The following is an 18209-nucleotide window of genomic DNA, read 5'->3' as shown; positions in this document are numbered from 1 at the left end:
AGTGTTTATCTTTATATACAGTCACTAATCATCTTTATATACAGTCACTGATCATCTTTATATACAGCCACTGATCATCTATATAAACAGTCACTAATCATCTTTATATACAGTCACTGATCATCTTTATATACAGCCACTGATCATCTTTATATACAGTCACTGATCATCTTTATATACAGTCACTGATCATCTTTATATACAGCCACTGATCATCTTTATATACAGTCACTGATCATCTTTATATACAGTCACTGATCATCTTTATATACAGTCAGTGATCATCTATATAAACAGTCACTAATCATCTTTATATACAGTCACTGATCATCTTTATATACAGTCACTGATCATCTTTATATACAGTCACTGATCATCTTTATATACAGTCAGTGTTTATCTTTATATACAGTCACTGATCATCTTTATATTCAGTCACTAATCATCTTTATATACAGTCACTGATCATCTTTATATACAGTCAGTGTTTATCTTTATATACAGTCACTAATCATCTTTATATACAGTCACTGATCCTCTTTATATACAGCCACTGATCATCTATATATACAGTCACTGATCCTCTTTATATACAGTCACAGTCACGAATCATCTTGATATACAGTCACTGATCATCTTTATATACAGCCACTGATCATCTATATAAACAGTCACTAATCATCTTTATATACAGTCACTGATCATCTTTATATACAGCCACTGATCATCTTTATATACAGTCACTGATCATCTTTATATACAGTCACTGATCATCTTTATATACAGTCACTGATCATCTTTATATACAGTCACTGATCATCTTTATATACAGTCACTGATCATCTTTATATACAGTCACTGATCATCTTTATATACAGCCACTGATCATCTTTATATACAGTCACTGATCATCTTTATATATAGTCACTGATCATCTTTATATACAGTCACTGATCATCTTTATATACAGCCACTGATCATCTATATAAACAGTCACTAATCATCTTTATATACAGTCACTAATCATCTTTATATACAGTCACTGATCATCTTTATATTCAGTCACTAATCATCTTTATATACAGTCACTAATCATCTTTATATACAGTCACTAATCATCTTTATATTCAGTCACTAATCATCTTTATATACAGTCACTAATCATCTTTATATACCCTCACTAATCATCTTTATATACAGTCACTGATCATCTTTATATACAGTCACTGATCATCTTTATATACAGTCAGTGTTTATCTTTATATACAGTCACTAATCATCTTTATATACAGTCACTGATCATCTTTATATACAGCCACTGATCATCTATATAAACAGTCACTAATCATCTTTATATACAGTCACTGATCATCTTTATATACAGCCACTGATCATCTTTATATACAGTCACTGATCATCTTTATATACAGTCACTGATCATCTTTATATACAGCCACTGATCATCTTTATATACAGTCACTGATCATCTTTATATACAGTCACTGATCATCTTTAAATACAGTCACGAATGTAAATATAATCTTTAATTTATCCATGACCGGAAGGTTTATCCAGAGAGTGGTGCAGTGCCGGTGCTGAACTGTGGGGGCGCTCTTCAGACAGGTCAGCACCGTTCCGCAGAAGAAGAAGCCGCAGGAGCAGCAGTTAGCAGGAGGCTAGCGAGCGGAAGCTAACGTGATGTCTGCAGCCTCCAGGCTGGCGCTCGGTGTCTCTGTGGTTCTGACGCTCAGCACCGTGGCCGCCGTTCACCTCAACCAGGCCTGGGACCGACAGGTGAGCCGAGCCGGGCCGAGCCGGGCCAGCGCTAACAGTTAGCATGCTAATAAGCGGGAGGTCACCGGACGTTAAGTGACCGTCTCACCGTTTAACGATCAACTGTGACGGTGTTGAACGGAGAAGCTGCATCATCGTGTTATTTAACTCGGTAACAAACAAACAAACAAACAAACAAACAGACACGATGCTGAGGCAGGTCAAACTGGCTTTTCAAAATAAAAGTTGTCTTCAGAATGATTCGATGAGCTGCTTTTGTCTTGTTACCATAGAAACCAACTCGACTGTAAACCTGACGAAATAAAGTTCTGATGGTTCTGATGGTTCTAGTGGTTCTGATGGTTCTGATGGTCGGAGAATTAGAACCTCACTGTTTCCTCTAACTTTATTTTGAAGGTCAGTGTTTCCTGCCTCATGTTGACTGTTCATTAGATTCACTTCAGTGTCATGAGGTTTGTTAGTTTGTATTCAGGAGGTTTTACACTGCTGACCTGTTATTACTACATACATACATACACATATATACATATATATATATACATACATACATATATAAATGTATATATAATATGGAAGTGTCTCTGCAGCGGCTCCACGAAGGTGTGGTCAGGGACCTGGAGCGCTGGGAGAGGAAGAAGGAGAATCTGAGGAGGTTGGAGGAGCAGAAGATTCTGGGCAGACGCCTGAAGGAGGAGAGAGACAGAGCTCCGCCCACAGGAGCAGCACTGAGTCAGGTAAGGGGGGGGGTAAAACACACTTGCGTTCACAGGCTGAACCCTCACTTTAACATGATGCATGCTGGTCCTAACGCAATGCATGATGGTTCAAATGAAATTCACCCGGCCCAGCAGCATGTCACCAGATCACATGACGAGTCAGACAGATGTTCTCCAGCTGCAGAGCCGCCTCCTGACACGTCTCCCTCTGTCCTCATGTCCAGGTGGATTCTGGGAACCAGAGGCCCAGTGATGGACAGCAGCAGTGAGCCGCTGGGGGCGGGGGAGGACGAGGCGGCGGGCACCTCGGCCTCTGAGGGGCTGGAGGAGGGGGAGGTGGAGGGCGAGACGCTGCTGATCGTGGAGTCGGAGGACCAGGGCTCGGTGGACCTGTCACATGACCAGAGCGGAGACTCTCTGACCAGCGACGTGGGCGAGGAGGCCGACGGCAGCTGGGCCTGCGAGGACATGTCCTTCTACTGCGACCGCTGCCACAAGTGGACGCCTGCAGGTGAGACAGCCAATCAGAGCAGATGTTCAGCTGCAGCTGTTTGTTTAGTGTGTCTGCACGATGATGGACGAGTTGTGTTTCCTGTTCAGCTCAGCTCCGTGGGGAACAGCCCAGCTACCTGAAGGGAGACAACTTCTTCAAGTTCCTCTGCTGCGAGTGCTCCGAGGACGGGAAGGAGAGCTTCGAGAGGATGAGACTCACCTGGCAGCAGGTACACGTCCTCAGGTCCTCACGTCCTCACGTCCTCACGTCCTCAGGTCCTTCAGTCCTCAGGTCCTCAGGTCCTCAGGTCCTTCAGTCCTCACGTCCTCAGGTCCTCACGTCCTCAGGTCCTCACGTCCTCAGGTCCTTCAGTCCTCAGGTCCTCAGGTCCTCAGGTCCTTCAGTCCTCACGTCCTCAGGTCCTCAGGTCCTTCAGTCCTCAGGTCCTCAGGTCCTCAGGTCCTCACGTCCTCAGGTCCTCACGTCCTCACGTCCTCAGGTCCTCAGGTCCTCAGGTCCTTCAGTCCTCACGTCCTCAGGTCCTCACGTCCTCACGTCCTCAGGTCCTTCAGTCCTCACGTCCTCAGGTCCTTCAGTCCTCAGGTCCTTCAGTCCTCACGTCCTCAGGTCCTTCAGTCCTCACGTCCTCAGGTCCTCAGGTCCTCACGTCCTCAGGTCCTCAGGTCCTCACGTCCTCAGGTCCTCACGTCCTCAGGTCCTTCAGTCCTCAGGTCCTCAGGTCCTCAGGTCCTTCAGTCCTCACGTCCTCAGGTCCTCAGGTCCTCAGGTCCTCAGGTCCTTCAGTCCTCACATCCTCAGGTCCTCAGGTCCTCAGGTCCTTCAGTCCTCACATCCTCAGGTCCTCAGGTCCTTCAGTCCTCACGTCCTTCAGTCTGCAGAGCAGCTGCTTCACATCGTGATCATAATCATATCACCATGTTGGAGCTGTACCAGCTTCCTTAAGAACTGTCTAACATGACGAGGTGTCTTCTTGTCAGGTGGTGATGTTGTGTCTTCTGGTCAGGTGGTGATGTTGTGTCTTCTTGTCAGGTGGTGATGTTGTGTCTTCTTGTCAGGTGGTGATGTTGTGTCTTCTTGTCAGGTGGTGATGTTGTGTCTTCTGGTCAGGTGGTGATGTTGTGTCTTCTTGTCAGGTGGTGATGTTGTGTCTTCTGGTCAGGTGGTGATGTTGTGTCTTCTGGTCAGGTGGTGATGTTGTGTCTTCTTGTCAGGTGGTAATGTTGTGTCTTCTGGTCAGGTGGTGATGTTGTGTCTTCTGGTCAGGTGGTGATGTTGTGTCTTCTTGTCAGGTGGTGATGTTGTGTCTCCTTGTCAGGTGGTGATGTTGTGTCTTCTTGTCAGGTGGTGATGTTGTGTCTTCTTGTCAGGTGGTGATGTTGTGTCTTCTTGTCAGGTGGTGATGTTGTGTCTTCTGGTCAGGTGGTGATGTTGTGTCTTCTTGTCAGGTGGTGATGTTGTGTCTTCTGGTCAGGTGGTGATGTTGTGTCTTCTGGTCAGGTGGTGATGTTGTGTCTTCTTGTCAGGTGGTAATGTTGTGTCTTCTGGTCAGGTGGTGATGTTGTGTCTTCTGGTCAGGTGGTGATGTTGTGTCTTCTGGTCAGGTGGTGATGTTGTGTCTTCTGGTCAGGTGGTGATGTTGTGTCTTCTGGTCAGGTGGTGATGTTGTGTCTTCTGGTCAGGTGGTGATGTTGTGTCTTCTTGTCAGGTGGTGATGTTGTGTCTTCTTGTCAGGTGGTGATGTTGTGTCTTCTTGTCAGGTGGTGATGTTGTGTCTTCTTGTCAGGTGGTGATGTTGTGTCTTCTTGTCAGGTGGTGATGTTGTGTCTTCTGGTCAGGTGGTGATGTTGTGTCTTCTGGTCAGGTGGTGATGTTGTGTCTTCTTGTCAGGTGGTGATGTTGTGTCTTCTTGTCAGGTGGTGATGTTGTGTCTTCTTGTCAGGTGGTGATGTTGTGTCTTCTGGTCAGGTGGTGATGTTGTGTCTTCTGGTCAGGTGGTGATGTTGTGTCTTCTTGTCAGGTGGTGATGTTGTGTCTTCTTGTCAGGTGGTGATGTTGTGTCTTCTTGTCAGGTGGTGATGTTGTGTCTTCTGGTCAGGTGGTGATGTTGTGTCTTCTTGTCAGGTGGTGATGTTGTGTCTTCTTGTCAGGTGGTGATGTTGTGTCTTCTGGTCAGGTGGTGATGTTGTGTCTTCTGGTCAGGTGGTGATGTTGTGTCTTCTGGTCAGGTGGTGATGTTGTGTCTTCTGGTCAGGTGGTGATGTTGTGTCTTCTTGTCAGGTGGTGATGTTGTGTCTTCTTGTCAGGTGGTGATGTTGTGTCTTCTTGTCAGGTGGTGATGTTATGTCTTCTTGTCAGGTGGTGATGTTGTGTCTTCTTGTCAGGTGGTGATGTTGTGTCTTCTTGTCAGGTGGTGATGTTGTGTCTTCTTGTCAGGTGGTGATGTTGTGTCTTCTGGTCAGGTGGTGATGTTGTGTCTTCTTGTCAGGTGGTGATGTTGTGTCTTCTGGTCAGGTGGTGATGTTGTGTCTTCTTGTCAGGTGGTGATGTTGTGTCTTCTTGTCAGGTGGTGATGTTGTGTCTTCTTGTCAGGTGGTGATGTTATGTCTTCTTGTCAGGTGGTGATGTTGTGTCTTCTGGTCAGGTGGTGATGTTGTGTCTTCTGGTCAGGTGGTGATGTTGTGTCTTCTTGTCAGGTGGTGATGTTGTGTCTTCTGGTCAGGTGGTGATGTTGTGTCTTCTTGTCAGGTGGTGATGTTGTGTCTTCTTGTCAGGTGGTGATGTTGTGTCTTCTTGTCAGGTGGTGATGTTGTGTCTTCTTGTCAGGTGGTGATGTTGTGTCTTCTGGTCAGGTGGTGATGTTGTGTCTTCTTGTCAGGTGGTGATGTTGTGTCTTCTGGTCAGGTGGTGATGTTGTGTCTTCTTGTCAGGTGGTGATGTTGTGTCTTCTTGTCAGGTGGTGATGTTGTGTCTTCTGGTCAGGTGGTGATGTTGTGTCTTCTTGTCAGGTGGTGATGTTGTGTCTTCTTGTCAGGTGGTGATGTTGTGTCTTCTTGTCAGGTGGTGATGTTGTGTCTTCTTGTCAGGTGGTGATGTTGTGTCTTCTTGTCAGGTGGTGATGTTGTGTCTTCTTGTCAGGTGGTGATGTTGTGTCTTCTGGTCAGGTGGTGATGTTGTGTCTTCTTGTCAGGTGGTGATGTTGTGTCTTCTTGTCAGGTGGTGATGTTGTGTCTTCTTGTCAGGTGGTGATGTTGTGTCTTCTTGTCAGGTGGTGATGTTGTGTCTTCTTGTCAGGTGGTGATGTTGTGTCTTCTGGTCAGGTGGTGATGTTGTGTCTTCTTGTCAGGTGGTGATGTTGTGTCTTCTTGTCAGGTGGTGATGTTGTGTCTTCTTGTCAGGTGGTGATGTTGTGTCTTCTTGTCAGGTGGTGATGTTGTGTCTTCTTGTCAGGTGGTGATGTTGTGTCTTCTGGTCAGGTGGTGATGTTGTGTCTTCTGGTCAGGTGGTGATGTTGTGTCTTCTGGTCAGGTGGTGATGTTGTGTCTTCTTGTCAGGTGGTGATGTTGTGTCTTCTTGTCAGGTGGTGATGTTGTGTCTTCTTGTCAGGTGGTGATGTTGTGTCTTCTGGTCAGGTGGTGATGTTGTGTCTTCTTGTCAGGTGGTGATGTTGTGTCTTCTTGTCAGGTGGTGATGTTGTGTCTTCTGGTCAGGTGGTGATGTTGTGTCTTCTTGTCAGGTGGTGATGTTGTGTCTTCTGGTCAGGTGGTGATGTTGTGTCTTCTTGTCAGGTGGTGATGTTGTGTCTTCTTGTCAGGTGGTGATGTTGTGTCTTCTTGTCAGGTGGTGATGTTGTGTCTTCTTGTCAGGTGGTGATGTTGTGTCTTCTTGTCAGGTGGTGATGTTGTGTCTTCTTGTCAGGTGGTGATGTTGTGTCTTCTTGTCAGGTGGTGATGTTGTGTCTTCTTGTCAGGTGGTGATGTTGTGTCTTCTTGTCAGGTGGTGATGTTGTGTCTTCTGGTCAGGTGGTGATGTTGTGTCTTCTGGTCAGGTGGTGATGTTGTGTCTTCTGGTCAGGTGGTGATGTTGTGTCTTCTTGTCAGGTGGTGATGTTGTGTCTTCTTGTCAGGTGGTGATGTTGTGTCTTCTTGTCAGGTGGTGATGTTGTGTCTTCTTGTCAGGTGGTGATGTTGTGTCTTCTTGTCAGGTGGTGATGTTGTGTCTTCTTGTCAGGTGGTGATGTTGTGTCTTCTTGTCAGGTGGTGATGTTGTGTCTTCTTGTCAGGTGGTGATGTTGTGTCTTCTTGTCAGGTGGTGATGTTGTGTCTTCTGGTCAGGTGGTGATGTTGTGTCTTCTTGTCAGGTGGTGATGTTGGCCATGTACAATCTGTCTCTGGAGGGAACGGGTCGTCAGGGCTACTTCAGGTGGAAGGAGGATATCTGTGCTTTCATTGGTCGACACTGGAACTTCCTGCTGGGAACAAGGTAAGTTTGAAGGTTCAGTTTGTGAAACTTTGAGGAAACTGTCTGGTGCTCGGGTGTGATGAGGTTCTGACTCCACAGGAAGAAGACGTCCACCTGGTGGAGCACGGTGGCCGGCTGCCTGTCGGTCGGTAGTCCCACCTTCTTCCGCTCTGGAGCGCAGGAGTTCGGTGAACCCGGCTGGTGGAAACTGGTCCAGAATCGACCTCCGACCCTGAGACCGGAGGTGGAGAAACCCACCACTAAGACTAAAGGTACCAGGACCCGGCCCACAGATGTTAATTCAAATTAAAACGGGTCAATTAACCAGATTCAACTTGTTTCCTTTCAGCCTCCAAACCTGTCGTGGACCCGATCATCACCGTGGAGGGTCTGAGGAAGCGTGGAGCCAGGAACCCGGTGGAGAACGCCATGCAGCTGAAGGAGAAGCGCTCTCGCACACAGGAGGCCAAAGACATCCGCCGGGCGCAGAAGGAGGCGGTGGGAGGCTACACCGACCGCAGCGCCTCCTCCACGCCCGTCAAACTGGGCGGAGGGCGCAGCGGCACCACCGGACGCCGGCCCGATCTCATCCTGGAGAAGGGTGAGGTCATTGATTTCTCCTCCCTCAGCTCTTCAGACCAGACCCCGCTCACCAGCCCTTCACCATCACCTTCACCCGACTTCTCCGCCCCGGGGACGCCGGCGTCTCAGTCAGCGACGCCCAGCCTGCTGTCAGAGGCCGACCTCATCCCGGACGCCATGCCTCCGCAGGCGCTGTTCCACGGTGAGTCCACGTGGCTTCTTCACGATGTGAGTTGTAACAAGGTGTGAGCACTGACGGTGTTTGGTCTGTTCCTGAACCTCCAGACGACGAGGAGCTTGAGACGGAGGGAATGATCGACCCTGGGATGGAGTACATTCCTCCTCCCAGTGCCAGCCTGGTCGCCCGTAAGAAGCTCCGCCCAGCACCTCCTCACATCAAGCGTGAAGCCGACAGCGAGGAGGAGGACGGCCGCGAGCGCGAGGAGGACTTTGAGGAGCCGGCGGGACGAGGTGAAGGTCCGTCCCTCTCTGCCGGGGGCTGTGTCGGTGCTGGAGGTCCTGAGCGGCGGAGGATTCCTCATCCTGACAAAGCAGACGGATCCTGTGGCATCTCCCAGAATCCTCGGTACGCACCGCTCACGCTCTACGAGGAGCGGATGCTGCTGCGCCGGCTGGACGCCTGCCCGCTGGCGCTCGCCGTCACGCCGCAGGCAAAACGCCTCCACAGGAAGCTGCTGATCCGCCAGGCCAAGAGGCAGAGAGGGCTCCCCCTGCTGGACATCGACCGGGCAGTCAACGCCACCCTCAGCCTGGTGGGAGGGATTTATGGTGCCCAGGAGGCGGGGACACTGATGGGAGGCGGAGCCATGGGGAAGTACTGCACCAACAGCCACGAGCTGCGAGTCCTCGATCGCTTCCAGGTACGTTCATCAGATCGCTGACCTGGAAGCAGCTGCTGATCCTCACGTCTGTGTTGCACTGTGAGATCTGATCTTCTGTGTTTGTGTCCAGACCAACGTCTCCAGCAGACGAGGTGTCCAGCAGCCGTCTGTGTCCTTCTGGCACCGTCTGATGGGAGCGGAGGGCAGTTTGGACCAGAGCATCAAGAGTCCGTACACGTCCCGGATCCTGAAGCCTTTCATCAGGTAGAGTTTCTCCAGCACGTAGAGCCTCCTCAGCAGGAGAAGAAGATCTGTAACTCTGTTGTTCTTCAGGAGGGATTACGAGAGTCGTCCGGTGAAGCTCCGGTTGTTGGCGGAGATCCGAGCTCACCCTCACAGAGCCGAGCCCGACTGGGTCCCGGAGCCCAACGCCCCCATCGACTACTGCTACGTCCGCCCCAACCACATCCCCTCCGTCAACGCCATGTGTCACGACAGCTTCTGGCCAGGTAGCTCAGATGCATCCTTCTACTCACCCACAGCTGCCCCCCCCCGCCCATCTATCTGTCTCTAACCCCTCCAGTCCTCCTCCAGGTGTGGACCTTTCCGAGTGTCTGCAGTACCCGGACTTCAGCGTGGTCGTCCTCTACCAGAAGGTCGTGATCGGCTTCGGTTTCATGGTGCCGGACGTGAAGTACAACGAGGCCTACATCTCCTTCCTGCAGGTCCACCCCGAGTGGAGGAGAGCCGGCATCGGCACCTTCATGATCTACCACCTCATCCAGGTGAGAGGCTGCAGGTCATCACTGGGGTCAAAGGGCAACCAGATGGGCTGTAATCATCTGGAAGCCACCAGGGGGCGGGGTGTCCTGGAGTGCTTGAGTTGGAACGATCAAATATAATGTCCAGTTACGTTAAGAATGTTGAAACTCTGTGTGGGTGTGTGTTAGTGGTCACATGTGTGGGTGTGTGTTAGTGGTCACATGTGTGGGTGTGTGTTAGTGGTCACATGTGTGGGTGTGTGTTAGCGGTCACATGTGTGGGTGTGTGTTAGTGGTCACATGTGTGGGTGTGTGTTAGTGGTCACATGTGTGGGTGTGTGTTAGCGGTCACATGTGTGGGTGTGTGTTAGTGGTCACATGTGTGGGTGTGTGTTAGTGGTCACATGTGTGGGTGTGTGTTAGTGGTCACATGTGTGGGTGTGTGTGTTAGCGGTCACATGTGTGGGTGTGTGTTAGTGGTCACATGTGTGGGTGTGTGTTTCAGACGTGCATGGGGAAGGACGTGACGCTCCACGTGTCGGCCAGTAACCCCGCCATGCTGTTGTACCAGAAGTTTGGATTCAAGGCTGAAGAGTACATCCTGGACTTCTATGATAAGTACTACCCTGTGGACAGCACCGAGTGCCGCCACGCCTTCTTCCTCCGGCTGAGACGATGAAGAGCAGAGCGAGGGAGGAGACATGTGACTGCTGGGTACAGCCAATCGGGATGAAGCTTCTCATTTCTAGTTTTTCTTGTTCATAAAAGTCGTGACTTTGTTGTTGTCTGAACTTGTTTCTTTCAATCGTCAGTTAAACATCTGAATGTTTCATTAAAGTCAAAATTTCAAATGTTTTTTCAGACAAATTATTTTCTGATGTGAACCACATTCAGCGGTTTGTCCAGCAGGGGGAGCTGTGAGACAGTCACTGCTCCTGGAGGCGTGGAACTGTCGCCCTCTACAGGAAACAGACTGTAACAGCTGTTTGATTTCAAAGGTTTTACATGAAATAAAATGAGACAGATGTGAAACACTGCCCTCTAGTGGATTCTGAATTCTCAAACAGCTTCTCACACGTGATGAGAGCTGCAGAACGAACCCTCAGGGCCTCGATCAGGACTCTCCAGTGGACCTGGGTCAGATCAGGACTCTCCAGTGGACCTGGGTCAGATCAGGACTATCAGAACAGAAACCTACGCAGCAGCAGATCAATATGCCCGTTCACTAAATATGTAAACACAATGAGGACGAGTGGATTCACACGTTACAGAGATGAGCCGTGATAAAACGGCTCTGGTTGGATTCTCTGATGCTCTGTGAATCTAACCAGAGTGAAGAGGACCTGCTGGGACATGTGGACGCTCGGAGGTCATTGATCGTTTCATCAGTAGAGTCTGTTCAGTGACTGGTTCAGTGAGTTCATGGACACACAACCAGTTTGTTTCACCTCCGTCTCACATGTGGAAAAGAAAAGAAACTCATTGAGGATCAGGATCGCACAACTCTGGGAATATTCAAAGTTGGAAACTTTCAATGGGAATAAACTGTGAATGTTAGGATAATTGTATTAACTGTACTCACCTTGTCATATACAGACACTAATACAAACATTTTGTTTTGTCTTAAGCAGATATTCATGGAAACGTTGCTATTAGAAATTTTACAAATGAGATTTTTGATATAATCCATCTGGAGTAGAACTTCAGTCACATTTATTTGTAGAGCCCATATTCATAAATCCCAGTTTGTCTCCTCGTCTTTAACCAGTGAGACGTCCTCTGTTCTTCCACAAGAGTCAAACCACTGAGACCTTCAACAGGTGAAGAAGGTAGAGACCTCAGAGACACATGTGAGGACCCGTCTCCAGGACGGACACTGGTCAACAGATGTCCCGTGGAACACAGGACATCAGAAGATCAGAGTCTTTACAGCTTTGATTAGAATCAACACTTTGAAGCAGAACTGAAGGTCAATGACCTGATGGATTATTGTCAGTCGAGTATCTGAGGAGAAATATTAAATATCAAGCAGACTTGTTGTGATCATAGTCCACGATCAGGATCCACCATCAGGATCAGGATCCACTATTATTATCAGGATCTCTGATTCTCGATCCTCCATCATAATCCAGGATGTGGATCTGTGGACCAGGAGGCAAGGGGAGAAGTGGAAGGAGAAGCTCCATGTGTCATGTGACCCCGACCTTCTAGACCTATAGTAGCAGAACTAAACTGACTCCTGTCTCCACTGAGAACAGCTGTAGCTTCCTCTGTCCTCCCCCTTGTCCCAGTGGGTGTTAATACAGCTCTTACAGAAGCATTTAATAATAATAAATCACATCTTTATTTATAAAGCACATCTCAACACTAACAAACTAGTCAAGATAAAAAATACAAACTCACTCAACGAAGACTGAAAGACTAACAAAGTATTTCTCAAACTCTGTGTTAGTGTTCAGAATCTGGATCAGGTCCACGTCTCCTTCCAGAGGATCTCAGGATTCAAGGGAACTAAGCAGTCGGAGCATCGAGAGTTCTACAAGTCTTTAAAAGAAGAACCTCAGAGTTCTCAGCTGTTTTCAATCCCACATGTTTCAACTCATCAGAAGACGTCCAGGTTCAGTTTGTGTTTCCTCAGTTTGTCCAGTAGAACCAGTCCAGTCTGAGCTCCCAGCAGAGACGCCATGTTGTTACAGCCGGAGCTCGCCGCGGTGTCGTACGGCGTCTGACCGGCGGCGTTCCTCCGCCTCACACTGGCCCTGCAGCTGAGGGGGAGGAGCCACCACAGCGTTTAATGCCTGAGCCTTATGAGTGTTAGAGACTTTATATACGAATATAACATCTCAGTCAGTGTCAGCTGTCAATCATCACGTGTTTTCATATCAACTGATTGAACCAAACTGAAACTTCTTTACAAACGTTTATTTAACTTCTTTGACTTTTCAGTTTGGTTCATGTCCCATCTGCTCACATGGAGGAGGAGGAGTTTAGGATCTGTACTGAAGCCAGACACTAGGGGGCGATCAAGGCATCCATCTTTATTAGCAGTGTGTGTGTGATCAGGTGTGTGGTACCTGAGCAGGACCTCAGCACACTTCAGACCTTCAGGACCCTGAGCTGCAGCTTCATGCAGAGCTGTGTTCTTCATCCTGAGGAAGACGAACACATCACGTTCACTGAGCAGCACTGACACAAGGGAAGCAGCGCCCCCTGCAGGAGACCGGACACCTACTGTCCCGACTGCTGGTCCACATCAGCTCCTCGCTGCACCAGAAGAGGAAGAACTTCACTGTGACCATGAACCGCAGCAACGGCAAGGGCGTGTCGGCCGTCACTACCACAGCAGGAGGGGTCCGCCCCCTGGTGGTCAGAGAACACACAGGTCAGCATCAACCACTTCCTGCTGCTGCTGCTGATTGGCTGCAGACACTCGTACCTGATCCAGGAGCTGCTGGATGACACTGATGTGACCTCGACCTGGAGCCAGCTCCTTCAGCAGCTGAACGTCCTTCACCTGCATCGACCAATCAGAGAGGAGCTTTCATTTCTGATCGAACTGGTGAGAAACAGACTTCCTTCCAGGTGGTTCCACCTCAACACACCTCAACACATCTCAACACACACCTCAACACACACCTCAACACACCTGAACACTAACCTGAACACACCTCAACACATACCTCAACACATACCTCAACACGCACCTCAACACACACCTGAACACACACCTCAACACACCTGAACACTAACCTGAACACACCTCAACACACACCTCAACACACACCTCAACACACCTGAACACTAACCTGAACACACCTCAACACACCTGAACACTAACCTGAACACACCTCAACACATACCTCAACACGCACCTCAACACACACCTGAACACACACCTCAACACACACCTCAACACACCTGAACACTAACCTGAACACACCTCAACACACCTGAACACTAACCTGAACACACCTCAACACATACCTCAACACGCACCTCAACACACACCTGAACACACACCTCAACACACACCTCAACACACCTGAACACTAACCTGAACACACCTCAACACATACCTCAACACACACCTCAACACACCTGAACACTAACCTGAACACACCTCAACACATACGTCAACATGCACCTCAACACACACCTGAACACACCTGAACACACACCTCAATACACACCTGAACACACCTCAACACACAACTGAACACACCTAAACACACAACTGAACACACCTCAACACACCTGAACACACCTCAACACACACCTCAACACGCACCTCAACACACACCTGAACACACCTGAACACACACCTGAACACACACCTCAATACACACCTGAACACACCTCAACACACAACTGAACACACAACTGAACACATCTAAACACACAACTGAACACACCTCAACACACCTGAACACACCTCAACACACACCTCAACACACACCTCAACACACAACTGAACACACCTCAACACTGCTCAACACACCTGAACACTAACCTGAACACACCTGAACACACACCTCAACACACACCTGAACACACACCTCAACACACACCTGAACACACCTCAACACACCTGAACACTAACCTGAACACACCTCAACACATACCTCAACACGCACCTCAACACACACCTGAACACACACCTGAACACACACCTCAACACATCTCAACACACACCTCAACACACACCTCAACACACCTGAACACTAACCTGAACACACCTCAACACGCACCTCAACACACACCTGAACACACCTCAACACACACCTCAACACACAACTGAACACACCTAAACACACAACTGAACACACCTCAACACACCTCAACACACACCTCAACACGCACCTCAACACACAACTGAACACACCTCAACACTGCTCAACACACACCTGAACACTAACCTGAACACACACCTCAACACACACCACAACACACACCTCAACACTGCTCAACACACCTGAACACTAACCTGAACACACCTGAACACACACCTCAACACACACCTGAACACACACCTCAACACACACCTGAACACACACCTGAACACACACCTGAACACACACCTCAACACACACCTGAACACACACCTCAACACACACCTGAACAGACACCTGAACACACACCTGAACAGACACCTGAACACACACCTCAACACACACATCAACACACACCTGAACACACACCTGAACACACACCTCAACACACAGCTCAACACACACCTGAACACACAGCTCAACACACAGCTCAACACACAGCTCAACACACATCTCAACACACACCTCAACACACAACTCAACACACCTGAACACTAACCTGAACACACCTCAACACACACCTCAACACACAGCTCAACACACACCTCAACACACAGCTCAACACACACCTGAACACACAGCTCAACACACACCTGAACACACAGCTCAACACACAGCTCAACACACACCTGAACACACAGCTCAACACACAGCTCAACACACAGCTCAACACACAGCTCAACACACAGCTGAACACACAGCTCAACACACAGCTCAACACACACCTGAACACACACCTGAACACACACCTGCCCAGCTGGTGGAGGACCTTACCGGAGGTTTGGCTGTCAGGTTTGGTTTGGGGGGCTTCATCAGACCTGTGGTCCGATCACTTCCTGTCAGACACAATTGTGAATTATTTAAAAATAAAGTCAATAAACCAAATCCAGCTCTTCAAGGATTAGTGTGAAGGATTCAGTGACATCTAGTGGTGACATTGCAGATTATCAAGGGTTTAATATTCCAATAAATAATCATAAAGTGTACGAACTGCTGGTGAACCGCTCTGTCACGCTGCTCAGCGTCTCAGTGCCACCTGCAGGTAGAGCGCCACCTGCTGGTCCAACGCAGCTAGCTGCCGGAGGAGCCTCGTCAGGACACACCTGAGACCACACACACTCCGTCAGCTCACGTTGACCTGACCAACATGACAACATGAGCAGCGGGGGGGGTTGAAACAGACCTGTGTTACTTCCTGTGCGGCTGAGACGAAGCTGAGGGTCAAACTGACTTCAAAACCATCTTGTTGAACCACAGCAGAAACCATCTGCAGGAGGAAGAGACACTGAGGAGTCAACACACTGCACAGGGACGGACCTCAGGGACGTGTGGGACGGGGACACGTACCCGACCCAGACGAGGCTCTCCCAGCACAGTCCTGAAGGGGGCGTTGTTCTGAGCATAACTCCTCAGGTGAGCACACACATGATCCAACTGCCTCCTCCAGTAGCCTGAAGACACGAGCAGGTCATAAGACACAAGTGATTATTAGTATGAGTACACTACGCAGTATTATTATCAGTGGCAACAGTATCAGTACTATCTGTAGTATCTGTAGTATGAGAGGTATTTGACCTCTGCCCGGGCTGATGGCGGTCGCAGGTGGTTGCCGGTCTCTGCCTGACTGCTGCCTGCTGAGCTGTAGCGCCCTCTGCTGGTCCTTCCTTTGGAGCTCAGTGGCTGATGGGTAATAGAGTCCAACCGTCTGACTGGACTGGTCCTGAGAGGGCGGAGCTAACTTCGCACTAGGGGCCGAGCGGGTGGCCTGCCAGGTTGCATCATGGGAAGCCGAGGCTGAAGCCTGCTCACAAGTACACAACAGCCTCTTATTGGGTGACCCTGGATCATGAGGTGTTAGTGATGTCAGAGGTTCAGCCCACCTGGTGGGGAGCCACAGCACGTGTGATGTCACTGCGGGTTGTGGGCGGGGCCGGTGCATCCAGGTGTCTGCCACAGGTTGCACAGTAGACGGCGCTCGGGTGTGAACTCGCTCCACATCGCCGACACATCACACAGCTGGCTGCATGACCGGACTACAAACATGCACCGTGTCACTACGTATCCCACAATGCTTCACTCTGTGTGTGAGTTCTCACCTTGGAGCCGCACCAGTCGCAGTATCTGGCATCACTGTGGTTTAAACGTTTACATCTGGAGCAGGTCAACATCCTGCTGTCTTCAGAAGGGACAGAGGGGGCGCTGTTACCAACACACACCTCCTGCATAACACACACTCACACACACAAACACACACACACACACAAACACACAACGAAACATCAGTTAGATGTCTGCAGATGAATCAGGTATACCAAGTTGAAATGTTATTTACACAGTTTGTGTGTGTGTTTGCGTGTGTGTGTGTGTGTGTTACCATCTGCAGGCGGCTCTCACAGGTCAGACAGGTGGAGATATGAGCTGGATTCCCACTTCCACAGCAAACACACAGCACATGATCCTACACAACAAATATGAATTTAAGTGTGTGTGTGTGTGTGGGTGTGTGTCGGTGGGTGGGTGTGTGTGGGTTTGTGTGTACCTGCAGTGTGAGTCTGGCCTGTGGCTGTAGTTGTTGTTGGACTGAAGCTTCACAAATCAAACAGGTGCGAGTGTTGACAGGAACCTCAGTGTTACAGAACACACAGAGAACCGTCTGTCAACACAACACAGATATATAAATATATAAATCAACTGATTTAAACTTTCTAACCTCAAATCACATTCACATCTGTCACTCTCAACTTTTCTCTTCAAATCTCAGTGGGAACTTTTACTTTGACATTACACAGGAAGTCCAGGTGAGTGTGCAGTACCTGTCCTCCCTCAGCAGGGGGCAGTCTCTGGTCAGGTAACGGAGGAACCACAGCGCCACACTGAGGACAGAACCGAGCGAACGGGTCGGAAGCTCGGAAACTCAAACACTGAGCACACCTGCACAGACAGACAGGCAGACAGGCACAGACAGGTACAGACAGGTACAGACAGACAGGCACAGACAGGTACAGACAGGTACAGACAGGTACAGAAAGACAGGCACAGACAGACAGGTACGGACAGGCACAGACAGGCACAGACAGGTACAGACAGACAGGCACAGACAGGTACAGACAGACGGGTACGGACAGACAGGTACGGACAGGCACAGACAGGCACAGACAGGTACAGACAGACAGGCACAGACAGGTACAGACAGACGGGTACGGACAGACAGGTACAGACAGGCACAGACAGACAGACACAGACAGGCACAGACAGGCACAGACAGACAGACACAGACAAACAGGTGCTGCTGTGTGACTTGTTCTTTATAGTTTTATACCCTGTTTGTTTGTTTGTTCGATGTTCCACAACAACAACAATCAGTGTGTGTTCATACCACAGGAAGTCGGTTTCTCTCTGGACCCTTGACGCGTTGTTCAGCTGCTTCCTGTCACCTGAGCTCTGACCAACAGGAAACACAACAAAATAAAAGTCGTGTTTCAGCATCGCAGCAGAAGTCTGTGACGGTTTGTTTACCGATGATGGAGAACGCTCAGGAGAACCAGTCTGAACTGGGAGTGGAGGTCCGAGTCGACTGGTCAGGAAACGAGGACCATGTCCCAGTGTCCTCAGCTCTGAATGAGACAATTCATCACTTCATGTTCTATCATTTCATGTTCTATCAATTCATGTTCTATCGCTTCATGTTCTATCACTTCATGTTCTATCATTTC

General features: G+C 49.2%; 3 protein-coding genes across 6 annotated transcripts in view; 2 read left to right on the top strand and 1 right to left on the bottom strand.

The window, feature by feature from the left end:
- Positions 1 to 1620: 1620 nt before the first annotated feature.
- LOC133954124 (protein PET117 homolog, mitochondrial) lies at positions 1621 to 2872 on the top strand. The gene is made up of 3 exons (XM_062388437.1): positions 1621 to 1794; positions 2382 to 2528; positions 2735 to 2872. Exons 1-3 carry the CDS (start codon positions 1699 to 1701, stop codon positions 2777 to 2779), a joined length of 288 nt encoding a protein of 95 aa, XP_062244421.1. The 5' UTR covers positions 1621 to 1698; the 3' UTR covers positions 2780 to 2872.
- On the top strand, positions 2763 to 10522 carry kat14 (lysine acetyltransferase 14). Its single transcript, XM_062388256.1, has 10 exons — positions 2763 to 3021; positions 3111 to 3232; positions 7382 to 7503; positions 7582 to 7754; positions 7832 to 8266; positions 8350 to 8945; positions 9037 to 9170; positions 9240 to 9415; positions 9501 to 9691; positions 10173 to 10522. Exons 1-10 carry the CDS (start codon positions 2763 to 2765, stop codon positions 10344 to 10346), a joined length of 2382 nt encoding a protein of 793 aa, XP_062244240.1. The 3' UTR covers positions 10347 to 10522.
- A 940-nt stretch (positions 10523 to 11462) lies between these two features.
- Positions 11463 to 18209, bottom strand: part of dzank1 (double zinc ribbon and ankyrin repeat domains 1) — a 10980-nt gene continuing 4233 nt past the window's right edge. Inside the window, exons 5-20 of one of the 4 annotated variants that reach the window (XM_062388255.1) lie at positions 18013 to 18110; positions 17873 to 17937; positions 17310 to 17427; positions 17036 to 17149; positions 16871 to 16954; positions 16593 to 16715; positions 16377 to 16529; positions 16072 to 16297; positions 15844 to 15947; positions 15680 to 15763; positions 15488 to 15599; positions 15271 to 15332; positions 13104 to 13181; positions 12900 to 13027; positions 12742 to 12816; positions 11463 to 12432 (exon numbers count right to left, since the gene is read on the bottom strand). In XM_062388255.1, the coding sequence (XP_062244239.1) occupies positions 12270 to 12432; positions 12742 to 12816; positions 12900 to 13027; positions 13104 to 13181; positions 15271 to 15332; positions 15488 to 15599; positions 15680 to 15763; positions 15844 to 15947; positions 16072 to 16297; positions 16377 to 16529; positions 16593 to 16715; positions 16871 to 16954; positions 17036 to 17149; positions 17310 to 17427; positions 17873 to 17937; positions 18013 to 18110 (1787 nt within the window). In that variant the 3' untranslated portion in view covers positions 11463 to 12269. Of the gene's footprint in view, positions 12433 to 12741; positions 13028 to 13103; positions 13182 to 15233; positions 15333 to 15487; positions 15600 to 15679; positions 15764 to 15843; positions 15948 to 16071; positions 16298 to 16376; positions 16530 to 16592; positions 16716 to 16870; positions 16955 to 17035; positions 17150 to 17309; positions 17428 to 17872; positions 17938 to 18012; positions 18111 to 18209 lie in introns of those variants that run through there. The other 3 variants (XR_009920736.1, XR_009920738.1, XR_009920737.1) reach the window with 3 other exon arrangements.

This window comes from Platichthys flesus, chromosome 5 (assembly GCF_949316205.1).
Source record: "Platichthys flesus chromosome 5, fPlaFle2.1, whole genome shotgun sequence".
Classification (NCBI taxonomy): Eukaryota; Metazoa; Chordata; class Actinopteri; order Pleuronectiformes; family Pleuronectidae; genus Platichthys; species Platichthys flesus.
The sequence above is the reverse complement of the archived record's forward strand: the minus strand, read 5'-3'. Positions and strand labels throughout refer to the sequence as shown.

What these genes read in the sequence shown, in the direction of transcription:
- LOC133954124 (XM_062388437.1), top strand. Translation starts at nt 1,699, where the DNA reads ATGTCTGCAGCCTCCAGGCTGGCGCTCGGTGTCTCTGTGGTTCTGACG. An exon ending in ACCAGGCCTGGGACCGACAG is followed by an intron (nt 1,795 to 2,381) that starts GTGAGCCGAGCC and finishes GTGTCTCTGCAG; the next exon opens with CGGCTCCACGAAGGTGTGGT. An exon ending in CAGGAGCAGCACTGAGTCAG is followed by an intron (nt 2,529 to 2,734) that starts GTAAGGGGGGGG and finishes CCTCATGTCCAG; the next exon opens with GTGGATTCTGGGAACCAGAG.
- kat14 (XM_062388256.1), top strand. Translation starts at nt 2,763, where the DNA reads ATGGACAGCAGCAGTGAGCCGCTGGGGGCGGGGGAGGACGAGGCGGCG. An exon ending in ACCCACCACTAAGACTAAAG is followed by an intron (nt 7,755 to 7,831) that starts GTACCAGGACCC and finishes GTTTCCTTTCAG; the next exon opens with CCTCCAAACCTGTCGTGGAC. An exon ending in TGATCTACCACCTCATCCAG is followed by an intron (nt 9,692 to 10,172) that starts GTGAGAGGCTGC and finishes TGTGTGTTTCAG; the next exon opens with ACGTGCATGGGGAAGGACGT.